Source organism: Melospiza melodia, chromosome 2, assembly GCF_035770615.1.
Source record: "Melospiza melodia melodia isolate bMelMel2 chromosome 2, bMelMel2.pri, whole genome shotgun sequence".
Lineage (NCBI taxonomy): Eukaryota > Metazoa > Chordata > Aves > Passeriformes > Passerellidae > Melospiza > Melospiza melodia.
In genome coordinates this window covers 99,897,407-99,922,925 of record NC_086195.1, presented here as the reverse complement: position 1 = coordinate 99,922,925, position 25,519 = coordinate 99,897,407, and the positions used below count along the sequence as shown (strand labels likewise).

At 34.7% G+C, this 25,519-nt stretch overlaps 1 protein-coding gene across 1 annotated transcript in view; it reads left to right on the top strand.

The window, feature by feature from the left end:
• The window catches only part of KLHL1 (kelch like family member 1), a 185,086-nt gene that overhangs the window by 136,277 nt on the left and 23,290 nt on the right, over nt 1–25,519 (top strand). Inside the window, exon 7 of the mRNA XM_063149415.1 lies at nt 15,066–15,290. Coding sequence (XP_063005485.1) covers nt 15,066–15,290 — 225 coding nt within the window. The remainder of the gene's footprint in view (nt 1–15,065; nt 15,291–25,519) is intronic.

Sequence of the window (25,519 nt, the reverse complement as noted above, 5' to 3'; positions counted from 1 at the left end):
ATATTTTCTTTGTCAGAAAATGGCGACATAACTTTCTATTCCAAGATTGGTGGGGAATGTCTAAATCAGTCAAGAAATATTGCCAAGATTTTGCTACTACTGATATTAAAGGAAAAGCAAGATACATTTAGAGAAAGAAACTGACTTTTGAGTTCATTCTTTGTTCAAAATTATTATAATTTTCAGAAAGAAATTTAACAAAAAAAAAGTAGAATGGTAGTAATATGCCTTAGTTATAGATTTCTAGAATTTGTTTTTCCTTTATAAGTCAAATAACTCTCTCAGTTTTTTTAACCTTTGATAAAAGGCAGTTTGATATGCAATGTATTCGATGCCTAAGTAATTGTCTGGGATAGTAATGATGATTTATGGGTCGTCAATGCAAAAATTTTTAAGTCTTCTAGAGAAAAAAGATAACTATCTTGAACTAGATTGCTAGTTTGTCAACAGATAAAGAAAGGTAAAATTACCCCTATTTTTCTAAGAAGTAGGAAGAAGTGGAAAATTTATTAAAGCATTTTGTTGTTATTTGTTTGGAATAAGAGTTATGATGATAGGTTGTGCTTTCATTTCTGGTAAATTTAATCCACTGATTTCTTGAATGGAGTGGAACAAAATATTTGAACTAAAAGCTAGCTATATTAAAACTTTATATACTCAAAAAGGCTTTATAATTTTTTTTTTTGGTGATATTCACTAACAGTTCCACAGCATTTAAATTGTCATGTCCATATTTAGACTGAAGACAATACCTTCAGAAACACTAGTTCTAATATAAAATAAACTGTACTTTAAAAAAGTATAGTATAAAATTATATGTTTAGTATTTCACAACTCTTTATCTAGGTCCTGTTATTGAAGTTGTTTCACTAAATAGCTGTGACAATATTGTTTGCAAAATTGCATGTGTTTTTCCCATAAAGTTGTACCAGTGATTAGGATGTATGACATCTGTGCCTGTGTGAAAATAAATGGGTGGCATCAAGAGAAATATGACAAGCAAGTTGAGGCAGCTTCATGCTTTTGGAATGAAGCTGTGCCAGGGGAGTTTTAGATCAGATATCAGAAAAATATTCTTCACCCAAAGGGTGATTTGGCACTGGAAGAGCCTCCCCAGAGAAGTGGTTACGTCACAAAGTCTGTCTGAGTTCAAAAAGTGTTTGGAAAATGCTCTCAGGCACATGGTGTGACTCTTGGGGGTGTCCTGTGCAGGGCCAGGAGTTGGACTGGATGGTCCTTGTGGGTGCCTTCCAACTCAGCTTATTCTGTAACTCTGTGACTGTGATTCTGCCCTTCAACCCCACTTTCTTGAGGCCCCCCATGGAGTATTGAATCTTATTTCTGGGATCCCATAATGACCCCATCTGGAGTGAGTCTAGAGCAGGGCCACAAAGTTGATCAGAGCGCTGGAGCACCTCTCCTGTGAAGGCAGGCTGAGAGACCTGGGACTCTTCAGCACAGAATAAAAAGGGCTCCAGGGAGACCTTATAATAACCCACCTTCCAATACCTAAAGGAGCCAACAAGAGAGCTGGTGACAGCTTTACAAGGGCGTGTAGTCATAGCACAAGGGGTAATGACTTTAAACTGAGATTGTAGGTTCAGATCAGACATTAGGAAGTGGTTACTGAGGGTGGTGGCGAGATACTGGGGCATGTTGCCCAGAGAAATTGCCCCATGCCTGGAAGTGTTCAAGGCCGGGCTACATAAGGCTTTGAGCAAAGCGGTCCAGTGAAAAGTATCCATATCGTGGCTCAAGGGTTGGAACTAGATGCTCTTTTGTGTTTGCAGGTCCCTTCAATCCCAAACTGTTCAATGATTCTATGACAATAAGAAATTGTTGATGAAGGAACCAATTCATATTTATATATATATTCTTAAAGTAGCTGCAGATTATTTTTGTCCTTTTAGCAGTTATAAACAATTGTGTAGCTAAATGTTAGTCAGGGATGCGCAGGGAACATTGTCTTTGGATGATAAAATACAAATTTCCTCTTACTTATGACAAATTACAATAAACACAAGGATTCAGGTAGGAAATGACCCAGTAATAAATCCAATTTGGGTGCAGCTGTATTTGTTCTCATTTTCTATTAATATCTCTTTTTCAATAAAAATACAGAAATATTTAGGATGACAGCATGAGGCAAAGAACCATTACCACATCAAGACACAGCCTATTTTGCAGATTCAGGTCAGGCAGAAGCAGTTCATTTCTGTAGCAGCAGGAGAAAGCACACAGCAGCAGAGTTCAGCCCTCTGTTGCTGCAGTCTCTGACTGAAAACTAGCAGGACTTTTACACATTTACAGCAGATAAAAACTGCTTTGAGGATGGGCTGGTATGGCAGAGGAGCAGCTGCATAGCAGGAGCCTGCGTTACAGCTGATGCAATATGTATTCCCAGCAACCCAGGCTCTGCAGCTGTGCTGTCTCAGCTTGCATCTGTTCAGCTCACTCTCTTGTGATCCTGCTGTGTTCTTGACTAGCTTTTATGCCCAATGAATCTTGTTTCCACAGGTCCATTCAGGAGACCTGAGTGCTCTTTGCCTGCTTTGAAGAGTCACTGAGTTCATAAAGTGAGCCTGGGCTGGGAGATGATGCTGATACTATATTATCTCTCCTAAGGAATTAGCAATTGGTTTTTTCTCCCACAACTTTCTTCACTGAAAGACTGATATGGATGGTTGAAATTCACAATGATGAATTTTTAATACTTCCTGATGTTTGCTACCTAATGTGAAACCGTTGCAAATAATTAGATGAGCTAGACAAATTAGTAATTTATTAACTAGCATATAAAATAGTGGCTAAGTGCAAATATTATGAAAGCATTTGAAGGTTATATGGCTCATCACATAAAATGTAGCCTAGCATGCTAAGTTTGTTTTGAAGTCTCTTCTATAATTATCTTCCTTTCCATAAAAATGAAGTGATAATTAAACTCCAGCAAACAGCAACTGGAATTTTGCCTGATGTGAGAAATTAATGCAGCATAGTACTAAATGGATAGAGAGGAAAGCATCAAAGTTAGATGGATTTGTAATTTTAATTTCCTAGACAAACTAAAAGAATTTAAATCTCTTTTTCCACACACCTTTACTTATTTATTAATTTAATTTAAGGGCACATATAAGAAACACACTTTCTCAGTATGTCTGCATTAATGGAATGGGATGCATTAATAGATTGTGGGTATGTGCTGCTGACAATGTTCCATTCACTTTACCCATTAATATCATCACACTGACTTCTCTAATTTGGATTAGCCATATTTAATCATGTAATATTATACAGAAGTCCACAAATAGAGGAGGATGATTGACTGAAATAAATGAGTAATTGCAAGAAGTGGACATACAGCAATTTTTAGGAATGATTAAGCTCTGACTTCCTGCAGCCATCCTGGAAACCCAAATATAGAGCAGAAGCCAAGTGGTAGAACATGATGTATATGGTCTGTGTTAGATGGTGCTATGGATTATGAGCAGTAAAATATGCAGCAAGTGGAGATTCATGTCAGTAATCAAGCAGTGTTGTAATGATGTCAGAATGCTGATTAATTCCTCCTGAGGTGTTTTAACCTGTCTCACTCTAGGTAGCAGTTAGAATAATAGGGGAAAAGGAGAACTTGCAGGAAAAGTAAATAAAGGTGTTACAGTAACCACTATCCAAAACACTGGTATATATTATTTTTGGAATAGCCCTAGACTAGTTCCTCAAAGTCTTAGATTAGTTATTTGTTTACTGAATCCCAGTCTTTAAATAAATTCAAAGGAAAAAGTAATGAAAAGTTGCATGAGCAAGGAACTCTTCCATAAAAATGTAGTAGGTCATTTTGAAAAGTGATGGAATAGTCAATTTACTGAAGCACTGATATTATATATTTTTTTTTCATTAATCTTATGACTAGACATAAAACCTGCTGCCAAAAGTACCCTGGTGGTAAACAGGTAATATTCATCATTAAGCTGTATCAAGCTATAATAAAAGTTCTTTTATTGTTGTATAGATACCTTTTAGAAAGATCTCTTCTATTGCCACAGATATATTAAAAAAATTAACCCTTTGAAACATGAAATTGAGGCCTCCAGTCATTTTTCCTTATACACCCATGTTGCATATTTTTCCTTTTCTTTAATGTATTTTACATCATTGCAATAATCCTCTTTGCTTCACAATTACAGTTTATCAAATGTGGTTTATGACACATATATATATATATATAATTATTTCACAGGAATGCCATCTAGCATAACTATACGAAGTTACTCTTGTTCTAGTGAATTTTGGAGATGTTTTTGTTTTTCTACACTTTTTTAGTTTTGATTTTTCTTTATGTTTTGTTTAATTTTTTTTCTAACATGAACATTTCTCAAAACAGATTTCATTTAAACTTTATTTTAAATTTATATTTTTTCATTCTCATATAGGCATGTTTTTTTAAATGCTGAAAGAAATTTGCAAAAACCTATTGTAAATACAGTAAAAAAGGGGCAAAAATAGGGAAAGGTCATGTTTTTCCTCTTAGGTAGTTCTTCCAGCTTCTTGAGATATGTGTCTGAGTTGTCTGTGACTTGAGTCTGCCTTCTTCCTCTTCAGTTTAGTAGGAATTTGTTAAAAAATGGAATTAAAAATAAAAAAAAATACACAAAAAAGAAGTAAATTAAATTTATCAAGATTGTTATATGGCATTTTGCAAGTTGTAAAAATTGTGACAAAGCACTTTGTCTTCACATACATAAAACGTTTGACAGCATTCATTATCTATCCATTTGATGCAAAAAACTGTCTTGATTAAACACCTTATCTTCATCTTACTTGCATTTTTATTCTAAATATGCAACGTACAGTAACTGTGTTTAATTTTCAGAATGTGGGTGCCTAAAGTCCTGTATTTGTATAATACGCAAACAGCAAAATCTACTTATGAAGACTATTTTCCTTTGAAAGAAAAAAGTCCAAAGTGGTTATTACTGAATATTTCTCCCTGATGTGCTTTTTGAAACCTTTTATATAAATATGCATACTTTGTAAGTATACTTATGTATGTGCATATATCAGCCCTGGTCTGACTCCAGGAGCAGCCCCTGTCAAGTAGGAACATAAACAAACATGCTGTTGTTGCCGAGTGCATAAACAGATGTTCACAAAAGACCTGAGAAGTGATAACTTCATGGTCCTTCTTGTAATCCCACTCTTTTTATTGATAGTATCCCATATATGTCATTACCACTCCCCTGTACGAGTTTCTTCTGCCTTTGGTGCTAATTTGTTTTCACCAGTGTTTTCCATGAGGACATTTGTTAACTTAAAGAATCCTAAAGAATGTATTCATAGCCTTAAAATACCTCAGAAGGACAATAAGCCAAAATAAATTGTACCTCTGACATTCCAAACAGCTGTCAGTATACCACTTTTTATTTAGACACCTACAGTTTTTCTCTGAAGTCTTGTCTGCTCTATTTAAGTAGCAGTTCTATGTCAGCCAAACAACTGCAGCGTTTCAAGCATCAGAAGTAAATAATTTTGCTGAGATAAGTGTGAAGGAGCAGCCAAGGGTACTGGGGTTGTTTAGGGTGCAGAAAGGATGCTCTGGAGAGATATTATCACTCTGTACCACTACCTGAAAGGAGTTTGTGCGAGGTGGGAGTCGGTGTCATTTCCCTAGTAATAAGCAATACAACAAGAGGTAATTACACCAAGTTTCACCAGCAGAGGCTTTGACTGGATGTTAGGAAAAATTTTTCTGGTGAAAGAGTTGTCAAGCATTGGAAAAGGCTGCCCTGTGAAATAGTTGAGTCTCCCATCTCTGGAAGTAATTGAAAGCTATGCAGATGCAGCATAGAGGGGCAAGGTTTTATGGTTCACTCAGCAGTGCTGGGTTAAGGGTTGGCAATCTTTTCCAACCAAAATGAATCTATGATTTTGTGTTTGCTCAGTTGCATGTAGTATATTTCACGATTCTTTCTTATAGTTTCTGGAATTCATTTTTTCAAAATATTGACCCATTTAAAGGGGTTTTTTTTAAATATAAAAATGTGTGTTGGCATAATCCAGTGTTTTCCTAGACATTCTCTAGTTAGATATGGAAGACATTGGAAATGGAAAGCAATTTACCTTAAATCTAAAATGCACTAATAAACAAGTAATATTCCATTAGCTTTAGGTCAACATTGTACCAATGACATGTTTTCCTTTTTCATGCTTTCTGGAAGACTCAACAGGAAAATGATAATGGAATATATAAACAGAAACAACAACACAGAGAAGTATACTCTTGTTGGAGAAATCAAGATAGCATAGTAATGTCATCGTGGTGGGTTTTCATGAGAAAATTAGAATACCAGAATAAGTGGCAGGCAGGCTATGCAGAATGAATAGGTAAAATTTTCAGTGCCTGCATTGCAAATATGCATTGAAACTCACCTTTCCTTGTATGTTTCTTAAACAGAAAAGATGTAATTTAGCTGTGGAGAAAAGAAAAATACACTACTTTTTAAAAAAGGAAACCAGACAATGGATTTTGGGAGAATTGGTTTATCTTTTGCAGAAATTCATACTTTTTAATATAGCCCAAGAGTTCATTATTGAATATATTCTTGATAAACTAAAAGAGAGTCTGATTTTTAGTTTGATTCACACAATAATAAACAGAGAACAAAATGAACTGTTTCAAGAAATATCTATCTATCTATCTATCTATCTATCTATCTATCTATCTATCTATCTATCTATCTATCTATCTTATATTTAGCTAACAACAAAACATTCTGGAGAGAGAAACCATAATTAATGAAACAGCAGGAAGTAACCTCGTGAAGTTCAATGTGGGGAAGCACAAGTCCTGTGTCCGTTTCTGATAGGAACAACCCCTGGAACCAGTGTAATTTGAGGGCCACCCAGCTGGAGAGCAGCTTGGCAGAAAAGTGCCTGGGATCATTTTGCCCCAAACATCTGCCTAACGATTGTTCGGATATTTGGAAACAGCAAAATTGCACTTGCAGATTTGATCCCTGGGAACAGATCTAGGGAGCAGAGGAACTGTAGGGAGCAGCCACCCTCTCCACCCACTGTCTGCTCCGTGGGAGCCCTTGCATGGGAATTTTAAAGTATTTGCTGCTATGAAAGAAGACATGAGGGGATTTTTTTTCCCTGTTTTCACTGGCTTTTGGTTTCTCTTTAAGGCACCGAGAGAAAGATATGCCTCAATACTCACTGCAGAGGTGTGAGATGTTCCCAGAGAATTTCCCCCAGCAGGTGGTACCATGAGAGGTCACTTTACATGTCTCACTACTAAGACAATGCTCTGCATCTCTTTGAGAACTGGGGCTATGTCAAGAATAAGGAAACAGTCTTTTCCTAGGTAGTTCGGGAAAAAAGATGCGTAAAATACCACCATTTGAGGTTTAAATCACCCTCTATCCCTTCTCTTTTCAGTCATCAAATCGCTTGCATCCTCCCCACTCTGGTTAGATCTCACTGGAAACACTGGTCAGTCCTTTAAGAGCATCTCAGACAGGTGATGAAAGGACTGGAGCCTCCTGTGAAGAAAGGCTGAGAGATTTGGGACTGCTCAGCCTAGAGAAGAGATGACCTCCAGACGTCCCTTCCAGTCTCACAGAGTTCTATGACTTTGCAACATGTTAAAGTAATTGTAGAGTAAAAGTAGAGCCTGGCTAATTACTTCACCAGAGGAATATAAAATACACTGGCTAATTACTAATGAGATAATTAAATGTATAAATCACACTAAAATTCTCTTCTCGTCCAGTTCTTATAAGTATTAGCATGATTACTTCCTTCTTTTCACTCCTATGATTTTCAATATGTTCCAAAACAGTCAGTCTCATAGGCTAATTAGCAGTTTAAGTACTCTGATTTAGCAGAGCATTTCAGAATACAAAACAAAAGAAAAAAAAAATCCATATTTTAAAACCATCTGGTACTTTTTCAGTGCTTATTTTATATCGCTAAATTTCTGGGTTTTTTTCAGTGTAATTATCTTCTGAAACTGCTGATTCACTTATAGTTTGAAACAAAAGGAAGATCCTGAAGTGACTTATTCTGAAGCCTTCATGGCTTCAAATGTCAGAGAAGACCAAAAGTTATTACACACAAGATACATTTTGTTAACCCACAAACTTCTTACCTTGTCAATCTGTTGCCCTGGAACTCACAACTGTTGGTACAAACTATGGGGTTATGCAGACAGCACAAGGGGGTTGTGCATTGAGGGTTCATAAGAGGGATTATTATCCCAAGAACAACTCTCTGTTCCTCTTAATTACTTCCCTGCAACTTACTCTATTGTCTGTCATTTCCAGTGAAGATACCTTATCACTTGAAAAAAAAAAAAACAACAAAAAAACCAAAAAACCCCAAAAACAAACAACCAAAAAAATCCCAAAAAACCACATGAAAAACCCCACCTCTGTGTGTGAGCTACAGAAGACAAATGCCTAGCAGATAGATAACTTAGAGAACTTCTATACTATCAGAAACCTTAGCTTTTTCTATACACTAGCCAATTTCTGTACCCTGATCACCGAAGTTTCATTAATAGTTGTCACTGCTGGTATTGGCTTTAGAATAAACCATCACAAGTTCTGAATCTTGCTCTATAAATAGTTCAGATCTGGAACCCTCAACAGCCAGTGTGGGTAAGGCTCGAAAAATGCAGACATCTCCCAGTGTAGTCCTCCAGCTCTATCTTGCACCTTCAGCCACCTCACAAATCGCCTTGCTGAATTCTAGGAAATGCTCTAGAAGCCTCTATTGTGAAGCACAAGAACATCCAAGTAAGCTTCAGTAGAGCTTTCACCTTATTTTTAATATTCTGAACTGGAAAACCATATAAACACAATTATCTTTTTAAACTGCAGATGGCGCCATGTAGAATCCAATCAGCGTTAGCTGGGTCACACCTGTAAAGATTAGGAATAGCACCCTGTGCAGTGGGTTTACCTTAGAGGAAAGTATTGCAAAGCAGAGTCTCCCATGAGCTGAGCTAAGGGCCAAGCACCGTGGATGAGCATCTCTACATCTATAATGAAAAGTAATGAAGGAGGGCTGGGGGTTATGAGAAACTGGTACTGTTGAGCACCAAACTGCTCAGCTCACATTATTTAACCAAATGATCAAAGAGGATTACTGATTTAGTATGGTAAGTAATGAACTCCCTATCAGATGAACCATGTGCTTAGAATCAGTATCAATCATGCAGTAGATAAACTGCAATACTAGACACTTGCAAAGTATGAATTTGCATCTTTAAATTACTTTATGTTCTTCGTGACCAAATCCCTGAAGGTTCTAGTCAAGGACCCACATGTACATAGACACACAAACACAGACACACAGCTTGTGTTGGTCACCATCACCTGCTCCCCACTGGTGAGAGCTCCAGTGGGTGTACACTCCTCCTGCAGAATATGTAGTTCCCCTAGAATTTGCATTTGTCCACATGTGGAACTTCTGCTATTATTGTTAACACACTATTTGCACAATTTTCATTGAGAACAAAACTGTTTTAAAAGAAGAGGCTTGAATTTGTTGCTGAGCAAAGGTAGATTATCATACTGCATGGCATAAATAATTAATAAAAGGAGCTTTTGTAAGTTTTAGACTACATAAAAATATGAAATAAACCATGAATATTTTATGTAATAGCACATAACACTGTATTGTAAAACAAAGTGCATAACATCAAAAACATTGCCTAAAATCACTGTTGAAAAGCTGTCAGTTCTGATACTTTCAGAAATATAAAGATTTGTGGGAAAAACTTGTATTGGTTTTAGAGAATTCTGCTCCTATAGAATAATTAAAATTTCCCAGAGGTTCGCTGATTTTTATTTAATATCACTATATGGAAAATACTTCTGACATTTTAATACATGTTTTCATAAAAAAAAAAGGTGAAATTCTTTTTGTGTATGTGTTATGCATTTTTGGAGTGCTTAAAGGAATATATAGCAGTCTTATTATAGAGTAATGAACTGGCACCCTATGCTACCATTTTCTGTGTAGCTGTTTCTTTACCAAAATAATCTCCTCGGTATCTGCATCAGTAACCTCCTTGGGTCACGTTCGTTCCACTTGAGTCACCATCTTTTCAGTTCAAAATGTAATGTTGCAGATCACTAGATCAAGGTCATCATTTTGCGCCTACTCACAGCAGCATCTCTAAATCTTGAACAAAATGATCAGAGTACATGTCAGCAACAGCTTTAGTAATAGCAAGATCAGCAGAAAGTCTTACAGAGAAAAAAAAAGAAGTAGAATTTTTCTGATGATAAATGCAGAACTCCTACCCTTCTTCAGGGCTTTAAATACTGAATCATTCTACCAATAAAGGGAGAAAAAAAAAGGTATTTTATGTGGAAATGTTTACACCGAATACAAAGATAGTTGAGCAAGGGGAATATGTTTGGCATTTTCATCTGCTTCTGAAGAAATTTTCACTTTGCTTATATGAAAAGTCCTGCATTTATACCTAGCTAAAATAAATATGTTACAATCATAGTCTCAGACAATCTTCATTACTTCATGTAGCCAATGTCAGCTTGTTCAAAAATGCTTAAAAATATCTTTGAAGGACAGGTTTCCAGGTATTTCTGCGTTTGACTTAAAATACTGAGTTGCAAATAATATTGCTATCCAAATATTCTTTTTCACTCATTGACCATGCTGTATTATTAGTCTTCAGTCGTCAACAATGCAAAAAATGTGAGAATGTCAGTAAGGTTCCTACAAAAATCTTGATTTGTAAGTCATTAGCAAGGAACTGAAATATGCTAAATTTTAGAAATAGACAAAGTTTAAGAGAAGATAATTAGAGGATCATTTGAAAGGTTTCACCAAAACAATTTCACACATTCATGTGCTTAAAAATGGCTACAAAACCAAAGAAATAGAAATTTGTATTTAGTGCAATGGTGTACTGCTCTGTAAATAAAGGTGAAATTGTGAGAGCTAGTACCATAATGTTTCATCAGAAACATGGAGTGGTAGGATTGTCTTCATCCCTGCTGCATACACAGAGGAATTGTCAGCAGCAGTTGGACATTAATGCAAAATTAACCTGATCATCTACGGCATTTCATTTCTGAAGTTGTCTTTCTCTGTAGGACTCTCATTACTTCATAGACCTTGATTAATCAGGGTTTATAATGCCCATATGCACAATACACAGAACTAATTTCATCCAATGCCCAGATGGATCCTAAGTAGAATTTAAGTTAGGCAAAAAAAAAAAAAAAAGTTGAAATGTGCCCAAAACACCAAGAAACATTGTTATGCTCTTACCAGAAATTATTTGTGCTGCCACAGTCATGGAATAGTTTTTTAATTTACTACACAATTTTCTCTATCATGCAAATGGCTATTAAATTAATTCTGCTTCACTTCACTGTGTCTTTTTCATATACTCTCTCTTCAGTGCTACATCCTGAAATTAGTCAGTTCTAGAGCTCTGTCCATCTGAAAAATAGGAGTTTATGTGTGTATAGAGGAATTGTCTGGGTGTGCAGTACTTTTATTATAAAATCTTCAATATTCTGTGTATTTGTTTTTCTTTCATCTTTACAATTTCATACCCACTATCTTAAAGACAGTCTAGTAAATAATTTATTTCCTCTTTACCATTAGACCACTCAAAAAGCATTAGTGATACATCAGTGAAGGAAACAATAATAGAATAAATTGTAAAATATAATTTCATGTACTTTTTAATATAGTTTGTATTTTTATTTGGATCTATGTGTGTATTATTTATTCTGTGGTATTCCATCTGTTTTGTTTTGTTGGAAAATGTGTCTATCTCTGCATAATCAGCAGATATGCTTCAGCTCAAAATGAATAATGAATTTTTCCTTTATTTATTTTATTCATATCTTCACATTAGCCTGTATCTCCAATTTCCATAAATATATATACCAGTCACTTCCCAATTGCTTCCTACCATCCTCATGTTCATGGGAAATTGGATTTTCTGATTTTCTGAAACATGTAATCAGAATTACTCTGGTTTTTACATGGGGATTAGACAAAAGTCCTTGTCTACAGATTTCTGACATTGCTAAGACATCCTTTCACAGCCTGTACAGACTGAGGCTGGCAGTATTAACCAACACAGCTCCTTTCTTTGAGTTTGCACAGTTTGGAAGTTGCTTCTGTTACGACCTGGCTCTGTTGACTGCCATCCACTAGTTATGGCAGAGAGGAGAAGACTTTCTTAGCTGTGATGTGATGCTACCAATTTTTGCTAGTCACTGGAGCCAGCACATGAGTGAGTGCCTGTTCTTCCACTGCACCACAGCATGATGGTTTAACAACCTAGATAATGATCTCACCTTAGAAGTGATGAAAGTGAGTGGAGACAGGGTTCTGTCCCTCTCTCTGGTAGTTCCATGAGGGGTACTCTGTTTTCCTTCCACATCTGGCAGAAAAGAGTGGCTCATCATCCTGCAATGTAACTATTGATTATAAATTCACTGTGCTCAGCACTGCTGAGGCCTCACCTCAAATCCTGTGTCTAGTTTTGGGTCCCTCACTGCAAGAAGGACATTGAGCTCCCAGAGTGTGTCCAGAGAAGGGCAGTGGAACTGGTGAGGGGTATGGGTATAAGTCTTGTGAGGAGTGCTTGAGGGAGCTGAGGTGCTTTAGCCTGGGAAAAAAAAAAAAAAAAAAAAGAAGGCTTATCACTCTCTACAACATCCTGAAAGGAAGTTGTAGCAAGGTGGGTGTCAGTCTCTTATCCCAAGTAACAAGTGATAGGACATCAGGAAATGGTTTCAAATTGCACCAGAGAATTGGATATGAGGAATAATTGCTTCAATGAAAGTGTTATCAAGTGTTATTGGAATTGCCCGGGGAAGTGATGGATTCCCCATTCCTGGAGGTATTTAAAAGAAATGTAGCTGTGGCGCTTGGGGTTTAGTAGAGGATTTGACAGTGCTGGGTTAAAGGGTGAATTATTTTAAAAGTCTTTTCCAACCTAAATGATTCTGCAATTTGACAATTCTATGATCCACTTAGACTTCTGACAAAGACAGAACTACTATGCAAAGTCATAAAATGCAATCAGTTATGTAAATGCTAAAACAGATTTCCAAGGAATTTCCCCAAAACCTTAATGTTTATGAATTTCTTAGCTCCAGTAGCCTTATCATAAGTTAAATTTTTGTCAATATAGAATTAGCAGAAAAGGCTGTGAGAGAATCTAAGAATGACATTGCTGTCCTTTTGAATTAAGATTCCTAAAAAAAGGGAAAACAGATATTTTGTAGTCCACTTAGTGACAGGAGATTTTAGCAAAAGTAACTCAAAGGTATTGTCAAGATAAAGCAATGGCTTTGTTTGTGCTGTGTTTGATGCACCCCTGGATACTTTAGAGCTCCTGCTTTTATTCTGTTGCAGAGCAAATTTGTGATGTCAACATTTGGCATTGCAATAGTACTTTCATTCTAGAGTATTATATGCAAATATATTCAAGCCATAAAATACATGATAGATGAAAGTCAATATTTCAATATGGTATTGGTTTTATATAAACCAGAGGACTTGACTCTTAAATAGCTAAACTAATTTGTCTAGTAAAATCCTATTGGTATCAAGACTTGGCCTCCTCTCCTAGGTGCAGAAAATCTTTTTACTTTCAAGATCAAAAAAATTGAGCTAAAGAAAAGGAATCTATTCCTTTGTCAGAAATACACAGTTTTCTTCCTAGGAAAGGCAGAAGTTTATTCTCTTTTAGTGTCTAAGCTGTGTGAATATTTGACCATATGTGTGGGAATGAAGCACAGTCTAAATATTATAAAAAAGAAATTCTCAAAAATCTGCAATTAAAGATATCCTAAAATCTCTGCTGATGGTACCTTTCAGTTGTTCCACCACCTTTTTGTTTAAAGATTTTTCTATTTTGAGTGTTACTATTGCAGAGTCATTGCCATCAAAATAATTACTGTTATTTAAGAGGTCTTCTTTTCTTGCCTGAATTGCAGTCTAGAATATATTATATTCATGTTCCTGAGAAAAATGATTTTATAGGAATGACACCTATTTCACTTTGTGTGGGTGATTTTTGTCATTATTCTCATTCCCATTTCTATTGTTAGTATTATATTATTCTATCATCCTCATCATCATTAGAAATTAGCAAGGCACCTTATAGGATATACAGAATTTAAGCATTCCAGGAACTTCTGGGTTAAGTTCTCAGTATGTACTATAATAAAATATTGTGGCAACCCAAACTTAGTCAATATTAGAAAATATGTAGCTGAGCATAATTCAGACTGTTATACAAGTGCAATTTTCTGAAATCAGAATGAGAAACTTTTAAACTGTACTTTTTTCCATTGAAGTAAATAGCTTTACAGAATTCATGTGCTACAGGTCTAGCTTTTAACACAAATAGATTCAACATATAAAACATTATAACTTTATGAATATGCGTCATTCTAATATGCCTTGCACCACCTCCAAGAAACTGCATCAAATAAACTGTATATTTTGTTCTTTCAAACCTAAGTATTAATGAATTTACAGCTGTTTATTTTAAACTAGGATCAAAAAGATCTCTCTCTAAATTGAATGCAAAATTTGAATAATATGTCTTGTGGCTTAATAAAACTGGAAGGGAATTTAATACATACATTTGTATCCTACATTATTGTTCCTCTGCTACACATATATAGAAATAGAATTTAACTTATGTCTTTTTTAGTCCACTTAACAAACCCATTGCTTTCATGATGTTTATTTGAACTTGGTTCATTGCTTGTTGGTTCCACATAATGAATGAATCCTGACAGAATTATTTTCCGTGAAATTATAACATTTTATTATAATCCAAAGGGTTAGTTCCAAAGAGTAACGCTTCATAATTATGCTGAATTTTTTTTTGTAGGATATTTAAATTTTGAAAGTGAAGCACTCTTATGTGTATGTTAAAATAAAGCACTGCTTACATTTCAGATTAATCATTAGACTATTCTCTTAAGCATTAATTTGAATGCATCTATAATTTTGATATTTGTAGTTCTGCTTTTATGTCTCATCAGGAGCTACAACTATTGAAAAGTATGATCTCAGAACAAACATATGGATTCAGGCTGGAGTAATGAATGGCAGGAGGCTTCAGTTTGGTGTTGCTGTCATCGATGACAAGCTGTTTGTCATTGGAGGCCGGGATGGTTTAAAGACATTAAACACTGTTGAATGTTACAATCCAAAGACCAAGGCTTGGACTGTGTTACCACCTATGTCAACGCATAGGCATGGCTTAGGTAAGACAAAAATATTTTTAAACATATCACTTTTTTCTTTTTTGTTATGTAACTTTTAATAGAAAACTCAGTACTTTTAAGCTCTAGTAGCATTCCTACCAGTAACAATAACTAGGTTTGCAGCATGATAAAAGAACTATCCTGCCTCCACAAGGTCTGCTTCTCGTTGGCCTCCAGTGGTGGGTGGTCACCCCCTCTGATTTATGCAGACCAGAGGCTTCACCATCACCCACTCAAAATTTCACCTTCTCACCCTTGGGAGGGTGCACATTGTAGGGTGCAAACCCAGGTCAAGCAAAGCACCCTAGCACTTCTACAAATGGGCAAATGTTTGACCCATTAACATCTCAGACTCCCACAGACACGTGTGGGGATGAAAGTGTTAAAAGTGGGAGAATGACAAGGAAGATGGCAGATTTGCTCAAGTGACCTTTCAGCCTGGAATGCCAAGGCCTGGAGAACAACAGTGTGGGAGCCTCATATATATGTTATGCCTACTGCTGTTTATCTCTGTTTTGAGAAGTAAAATTTCTGTTTAGAAATAACATAGGTGTTTGGGGAGGCTTATGGACATGTTTGAGCTCCCTGTTTTGGGACAGAGGTCAGAAAAAGCCCAGAGGAGATCCCAGCACATTGGTAAACTGTGCATGAGTGGGTGCTTGGTAAATGGGTGCAAGCAGCAGCCCAGCCACCTGCTGGGATTGTGTTCCTCCTGCCTGTGTGTGTCTCTGCCTGGGTGTTGCTTTGGCATCCTCTGGTTAGGAAGGTAATAAATAGGAAACAAATGTACTCTTTTCATTTCAGCAGTGGTTTTGTGGTTATTCTGTCTGCCTGCCTGCCTGTGTTGACTCATGAAACCCACAATGTTATCCTGTCCATTCCCCTGAGCTGCAATCAGCAAGTCCTTTGTTGTACTATTCCATCAATACCTCACACAATGACCATGCTTTCCTGCCCTTCGCTCATGTCATTGGACACTTGCAATGTCCATATGCACTCTTGCTGTCAAACAAGTCTTAGAATAGAAAATGGGAATCTATATCAGATAGCACCATGACACTGAATATCTCACTGATTTAAAACTGTTTCCTAAGTTTAAATTTAATTGTAAATTAGAAAATACATGAGAAAATACACTATTTAAATGCAAAAATACATCATGTCTTCTCTGCCAGTGTTCGAGAATTTCACAGAATCAGTGCTGGTCCACAGGGCAGTAAAAATGCAATGGCTTCAGCTGTAACTACAGGAAAGTAATAATAAAACAGTAGGGTATGCTGAATAGAGAAAATATTTGTCTCAGTGACAAAAGAGGTAAACCTATGATTGAAAACACTTGGTAATCAGTTAAAAAATAATTCTGAACTATAATTTTACAGATAATTTTGCTCAACAGAATTAAAAAATTGTAGTTTAAGTTGAGGAATGTTGAGATTATGACTGGAGAAAAACTAGTAGGCTTTCAATACTAGAAAAAAAATCAAACTAGGCATTTGACCATTTGAAGAGGTTTTTTTTCTTAATATAAAATAATTTTTTGAATTTTTATATTGAAGTGATTCAGGCTTTTTGCAAAAAACATGTAAAATGAGAAAAGAAGTCTAAGTTGGGATGATTAAATGCAGTTGTTTGGGAGGCATTAGAAAGGTGTTCTTTATCTGGAATTATGTACTAATCATATTATTACCTAAAAAGCTTAGGTAATAGAATTTAATTAGTTTTTTTTTTAATTTTTTCTGATAACCTATAAAGTTATTTTAGTAAATGCCTTTTGTAATGAAAGTAAATCTGAAGTAATTTTTTTTTTATTATTTTTTTTCTAAACTATGTTATGTTATATCCATGTAGTAATAATGCTAGAGCAGTTTGAATTAGGTTTTGTGTACAGGATAGAAATAAGCCCCCATCCTTTACATGGATGTATTTTTGTTGATACAGGAAAAAAATTGTCAGATGAATCCCATTGTAACTAAGGCCACAACCAGGTAATACAATTCACTTTATCCTGTATTCATATAATCTTCAGAAGAAGCATATGTATAGAAGTTGATACATGTAGAAATGAGGAAATAAAAGTTGACAGGCCCTGTAGTACAAGTCCATAGCATAGGAGGTCATATGCTAGGCCGTTTTAAAGCCGCCAATTGAAGATGAGTGAAAGCTCTTTTAATGGCAGTGTTTGAAATAAGTGGCGCTAAAGTACAAAAAAGAAAGGGCAGACTGTGGGATCCAAAACTATTATTTAAAGTAATAGTGATTCTAATATCCCTGTTGAGTAGTCCATAAAACAGAATGGAGTATGAAAGAGCAATAAGATACCAGAAAGGTGTGTCAAAGGCGAACATGAAATATGGGAAAGGTGAAACCTGACAAACAGGAAGACCAAATCAAAATCTGTGTAGGAAAGGAAGAAAGAGACTGAAAGGACAAAGATGTGAAAAAATGTAAAACAGATTCTGGTTTATTAATTTAGCAGTTTTATGAAGCAACACTCTCCACTTTTTCAATTTCCATACTGAACTTAATAGTCTATGTGGAAGAGGGGAGAGAAGGGAAATATAGAACCAATGATAGACTAATTAAGATTTTAGTTATCAAATCCAATGAAACTGTGATTAAAAAAAAAAAAAAGCTAGAAAAAAACTGGTATTTGACTTATCTTTACAAAAGAAACAATTTAAGTGCCACAGTGAGAAAATTAGTCTTCCAGTATAACTAGAGGAGAACAGCAGTCTTTTCAGCGAAGTGTTCAAAACTGTCCTTTTGATGAACTATATAAAGTGTGTCTAAGCTTCTGTTTTAGGTTTTGGTTTGAAAATATACTGATCTCACTACCCGTAGTCAAACACCTATTTGCAAGATGATCAGCATGGAAGGAGGCTGACAGGACATGGTATTACCTCTTAAAATCCTGTGCAGCTTAGAGTGGAGGCAAGTTACATATATTTTTCCTCATCCCCTCTTGGAATAGAGAGTCTTGCCAGTTGCATTTTCTGAGTGAAAATGCTATAAAAATATTAATATCTGCTGAGAAAGCCTTAGATTTATTTACACAGGATATAGGCCTAGGGTGGATAGAATTCACTCTACCCAGAGTGAATGGTCACGGAAGACCTAAAGAATTTCCAATTCTCACTTTATACAGTGGGTTAGGATTCAACCTATTGTTCTGAAAAAACTAAATATGTAATGTAAATGCATTTTAAAGGACCTGAGGTTTATGCCTAAAATTCGAGTGAATACTTGTTTATAATGTGGTTGTCATGAAACTAGTCTGCGCAGGAATGAATATCTAAAAGACGAAGTTCAAAATTCAGAAGTGGAAAGAGAATACATATAGTTAGGCAGCAACAAGATAAAGACTCTCAGAATATCTCAGATGGTGCTGACAAAATATCAGATTGCACTATGGGTTTGCATGAAGGCAAATTTCTATATTTCCCTAAGAGGGAGCACCCACTGTGCTTCTTAGACCCAGCCTGATTCTCAACTTTCATGCCTTCTACTCTAGAGTCCAGCTCATGAGTCAGAGGGAAGGGAAAAAAATTACTGGGGAAAAATACAGGGATGCTCTGGAACTTTCAAGTAGTAATGAGAAACACTAATAGAGGGAAAGACTGGGGAGAAACTGAATTATCAGTATTCTTACTACATAGTAAATCTCAGCAGTCAAAAATACATGTATAAATATAGGTAATAAAAATAATATAAAAATATTAAAAAATAGACATATAAATTACTTATTATCAGGCTGTATGATTTTTAAATCACTAAATGATAATTTAGAAAATATTTTATCTACTTTTAAAAGTATTCAAGTGTTGAATACTTCATTGATTCAAAATTAGTGAAATTCTTTAGAAGTAATGTTTGTATTGTCAAAAGGAATTATTGTTTATGAAATAATTTTGTATTGTTTGAAAGCTTAGAGCATAAATACAACTGTAGTTTTAGAGGTCTAAGAATTTGTGTAGGATTCAGCAGCCTAAGCAGGTATATTGTACAATGGAGTAGAGCAACTGTGATGGCATAATCTGATTTTCATGGGAATAAGAAATATAGCATGTTTAGAATAAAATTATTGGTGGCTTGGGAACAGTTCCTGCTTCTCAAGGTACAACAAATACTATTGAGTAGACTGGAAACTGAGAATCTGGTAATGCAAAAATAACTTAGATTCCAGTTGCACTGGCACTTTTAAAAAGAAAGCCAATGGTGTTTTATTGGGTATTTATGCCTGCATGTGTGTATGATTTGAGAGATGTGAAAAATATTGATTCTTGAGAAACTATTGAAGATAAAAAACTAAACAAAAAAATACAGTAAATTTTTATGAACACTTTTATTTAAATAAAGCTAGGATAGTGATGAAGTACATAATGTCTTAAAGGGCAAGCAGTAACAATGTACCTTCAATGGAACTGCTTCCAGGTTAGTAATTTCTGGTGAAATTATTCCTTCATAAAGCAGTAAGTTGAAAAAATAGTATTCTGTATCACAATTCTCTATATAAATATTGACATAAAGCAGATATATTTAATCCCATTGTTCTCCCTTGGTGAAGTAAATAATTTCTGACAATAAATTTGTAAAATTTCAATAATTTCTTAAAATAAGCCTGCAGTGCAATATCAGAAAAAGTATCAGATACTAGAAAACTTAATAGATCCATAATAGCAAAATGAGTATTGGATTGCACTGAAACAAGTGAAGGAGAAACACATAGGTAACGCATATTTGATACAATAAATTTATAATGATCAGGTAATTGCAATAAAATTATATCTATTAACGATGCATTTTATGAGATGAATATGGAAAGTAATCACCTCTAATTTATTTTATGTCAAATATTTTGTTAGGAAACAAAACCTTTGAAGAATCAGTGCTACTAACAGATTTTTAAAACAGTTCCACCAGGAAAATGTGGGCTGTAGGATTCATGAGCAGAGTAGATCAGATACCCAGCAAAGTACCAAAATTATTAACTATATGAGTTTTACCTCTTTCAAGAACCATAATATAAGATAGATTATTACTTACTCAACACTGAAAATTTAATGATGAATGATACCTTTATTTAGACCTAGTTTGAAAGATAGTTTTGAAGTCAGTGAGAGCTGAACTTTCATCCACCATTTTAAAACCTTTTGCTATGAAAGTTAAGCAATGGTGTTATTTTAGAAAGTGCTTAAGCCCCAGTAAAAACATGTTTGTCTGTGGAGTTACGGTGTGTCAGAAAGCATTCTCGAAGAGTAGATACCATTAAAATAGACTAGGAATATAAATAAAAGCCTTAACACACCCATTCATGGTAGCTGTAAAATAAACTATAAAAATGTTGAAGATAAAAGGGATCTTTGTTTTTCTTTCTCTGCTATCTTGCATGATAGTTCTTTTTATGTTTCACCATTCCTGGGCTACTAAAGAGCCAAAAATGGCAAATTTACATTTTTTTATTAACGTATAACAAAAAAAAGTAGTTATTTTTTCTAGGTTTGGATTTTTTTTTTTAATTTTACAACATTATGAATACAGATTTTTTTTGTATGTTTTCTGTATGTAAAAAAAAATATTGTGGAGATTAAAAAGTGCAGAGGTGCATGAGAATCTGAGGTTCCATTCTGGATGTCAGGGCATAGGTGAACCTGTAGACCAGAGACAAAAGGCAGGAAGAAAGAAATGTCAGTCAAATGAAGAGAATTGAATTAGCATTGAAACCAACAGATTAGGTCATACCCTATTAATATGATAAAACTGTAATTACTTCTGACTAATTAATTTCCCAATATTGCAGAGCAAATATTTATAAATAAAAGAATTATTGAATTATATAATCATATTTTTGCATAATGTTTGTTACAGTGCCAAACAGCTGGATAAAGGAAACTTTTCCAGATAGTAGTTTCTTAGAGCATGCAGACAACTGAAAATATTATAGCACTTCATGCTATCATATATATGATACTGACCAAATTCTACTGAGCTGGGCAGTGACAATCCAGATTTCCAGAGCATGATGCCATACAGTATCATTTTGATATCATTTTGATGCCATATCATATCATATCATATCATATCATATCATATCATATCATATCATATCATATCATATCATATCATATCATATCATATATCATTTTGATATGGCAAAGCTGGGGTCAGCTGGGAAAGATTCATGTCCCATAAAAGTTCAACTCAAGATCCTATTATAAATATCTTATTTTTCCGCAATGGTAAATCTTTCTGGGTACATCAGCACCTCATAAAAGCAATGCTATAGTTAAGATGTGTGTTCTCCATCTTTATGGGGTGATTTCTTTGCACAGAAAACCCCACAACCCAAAAAACACAACAAACAAAAACACCAAAACGTATTGCCAACTAAGCATCGAGTGGAAGAGTTCCACAACAGACTGGCTTACCAGAGCACAGGAATCTTCTGATATAGATGTTTTCTATACCCCAGAAGCAGCTGTTAAGAGATTAGTTAGAGAATCTTTATTTTCGGCAACATTGACTGGTACTACATGCCTCCATGTAGTGAAAAGATTATTATTTTTTCCATGTGAAATCTCAGGAAAAATGACTGCTTTCACTGTGAGTTGCAATAAGGGCTGAACAATTTAAAGTATTTCATCTTGAATATTGCTTTGCATGTATATCAGATTTTTGCTTTGGATTTTTCTCCTAATTATGGGGAACATCAGAGGGATTTTTTCCCTTGGTTATTAAGTACCTTTTCTTTGTACTTTGTACCTATACTAAGTAGTAGATCATGACCCAATTCACTAAAGAGTTACAAATCATAACAGCAACACTCAAAATCATTTCTGAGTCATGTTCTCAGGATAATAGTGTAGCAGAATTGAGAACCTAGTGTCTTATCTACAAAACTGAATGTAAACAGAGGGTCGACAGGCAGATCTTTGCTTCTATAAATTTGCATTATATTAGCAAGTTAACGTAATATCTTCTGGCCCAAGAGGGCAGTGATATTGCTATAATTCTTTAAACCATCCTTGATACTTGTGAATTTACATAGGAATTGGTATTTTCAACATTGAGTCACTGAATATTCTCTAAGGAAGGTAGGTCAGGTCCAATTCTCCAATTAATGACACAGTAAATTCCAAGATTAGCCTATGGCAGTCCTATATGCAGCATCCAAAGAACAGTATTTGTGTTTCTCAGTCAGTTAATATTATGGCTTTGAGAACTAATTACAAGAATTTATTCATCATTTAATTTACGATGTACATTTTAAATCAAATTAGACTTTGCTTTCTTTGATACCACTGCTATGGAAAAAATGTGGTTTAAGACTTAAAGAGAGAAAAAATAGAGTAAGAAAAGGCAGCACTATTAATTACAATTAATACAAAATTGTATAAATATGCTTTTGTGGGTATGGGTGAGAAAGGATTTTGTTAAAAAATGCACTCCTACCTGGACATAAAATAAATGCAGAGCCTAAAAAGGGTAGAATAAAGTCCGGATGTTATTTAATCAAACTTCATACTTGGATAGCAAACTACTGATTTGTCTTCTCACCTTCAATGTCATGATATATTTTATGTCTGTTATCTTCTTGAAAGGTAATGTCCTTATTTGAAGTTGTTGGATACAAGTATATCCTTACCAGTTAAAATATAACATCTCTGCAAATATCCAAATGCAGAGACTACAGTAAAGCTAGGACCACAGAAAATTTTTCTTTGACATTTTGTAACCAAATATCAGTATGAAACTATATTTATAAGTATTTAATTTTAAAAAATAAAATTTTTAAATTTTTTTTTGTAAAATTAGGTCCATCAGGCAGATAAGGAACTGCAGAATTAAAAATATTATAGGCAGTGCTCCTTTATTTTGCAACATTACAGAAAAGCAATTTAAAATCCCATTCCAGTCTTCAAGTATAAATAATTGGAACTGTACAGATTGAGCACCTAATTAGGCATAATAGGGTTTTGTGCTGCATAGCTTTGTGAAGGCAATCAAAAGGAAAATGCCTGCCATTGCAAACTAGACAATTAATTTTTTAGATCTCATTTAGTTTAGAAAGAATACTGTTTACTTTTATAAATTCCTAGGTCAAAATGCTTAGAAGAATTATTTTCCAGGTACTTTTTTATTCAGGAAAACATTAAGGTTTCTCTGCACTGTACTTACAGCACTTAACTACTCAAGATATTGCTGAAAACATATCTCCTCTTAAGAAAAGAGGTTGCTTCCTTTCTTAAAATGAATGTTCATAGATGGTTCAGCTCTGCAACTCTATGAGAACTAGGAAAGCCAAACTATTGTGTCAGTTAAATGAAAGTAGTCCATCAAAAGATGGGTAGAACAAATTACTCCCTCACTGCCAGAATTATTATTTTCTACAAATTAAAAAAGTAAGATTTGATTCTTCCAATTTTCAGTTTCTTTGTTCAGATAAATAACTTTTGTTATTTAATGTAATTCTCTTACAGTAAAATACTCCCTTTCTGAATGTTTTATTACTTTTGTCAGAAAACAACAAAGCACTAGTATCATGTGAAAAATTAAATCCAAGAGGATTTTTTCTTTTCTTGTGGCTTAAATTAGTTTTGCCAAGTTGTTGAAGATGACATACAGGAGGAAAATGTATGAGGGCATTCTGTCCTTTCTCTTCTCTTAGCAAAGTCTCCTGAAAGAGCCAACAGCATTATTCTTCTGTGCAATTTGCTTAATGACAAATAAGAGTTCAAGTGTCAGCTGGAAATAATTATTTTCTCATTTATAAACAGGAAAATCCCATTCCTGTAGATATTTTTCAATATCTACATTCTGAGTGTAAATATAGGTGGATGTATATTATTTTGCGGACAGAGATGACAGAAAACAAAATTATGTACTCTGACATCAGTATACTAGGTTATACAATGAACATGAAAACCATTCTCATGAAGTTGAAATGAACTCTGATCTTCTAACACACTGTTCAGTATCTTGACTACAAAAAGATGAAAAATCTTATCTCAAGAGACCAAGAAGAAATTGGCTGCACCATTTAAAAAAAATAAAAGGCATATAGAGTTCAGTACCTTTGCTCTTTAAGGAGGAGGAATTCTACAGTGTGGTAATAGTATTGGAACCCTGACATTTCAACACAGACTACTTACAATGAATTTTTTTTCTTCTATTAAACCAAATGACCTGGAACATTCAGAAAAGAGAATAGTCTTGCTTCATCAGTTTTACTGGAAAATATTTTGCTTTGTGATCTTGGGGAATGTGTCCCTTAAGATTTTGATTGTGGTGCTGCCATTAGCTGTTATCATGGAGTGTTCAGTAATTTCAGTCAGAGAAGAGGTGCACTGCAATCCATCCTGCATAAGGAGGCTACAAGGAATACCTTTGGGAATACCTTTTAGTCCATATGTGTGATATAAAAATCACAGACATTCTGGCATCTAAGCTTAGAATGAATCCAAATGCTTGCATTCAATGCTTGAATATTGAATTTTTCATATAAGACACAGTCCCTCTAATATAAAATATGTATTTATATACTTACTTGGGCAAGATGATTACATTGTCATTATTACTCATTAGAAGATTTTGAAACATTTGATTCAAGCACTGCCTAATGGGGAAAGTAAATACTTCTGTGTAGCTTAGAACTCTGCCAGCCTGGCTTCTTAGAAAATATAAGAATCAAATGTGGGGTTTCATAGATAGGTTGGTCTAAACACAGGTAACAGAGATGCAACCCAGCAGATGCAACAGTTTGTGCAGCAGCTTCCACAGAAGGGCACCAAAAACTACTGAGGGAGGTATATTGGTTTCTGCAATGGGTAAAAAATCAGTAGGATCTGTGCATCTCACAGGGTTTTATCTGCATTGTATAAACTCAGAAAAGTCGTGATGAGAAGAACAGAGAAGCCATTGAAGACTATTTTCTGTATAAAGTGCAGTTACTCAATGTTACTTTTCTCTCTTTGCAAAAGAAATGCAGAGAGAAAGTAACATTACATTAATGCAATGAATTTATCTTTTTTTCATTGTCATTAAAAAACAATAAAGCTCCATGAAAATGCAGGAAGAATGGTATTTTGATTAAGAGGAAATCAAATTTCCTACAAAAAGTGAATTAAATAATTGTAATGGCTTAATTTCCAGCAGGAAATAGATGAGAATAAAGCTCAAATATGAAGGACTTGAAATAAAATAATTAAATACTGAATGAGATAAAAAGAGTA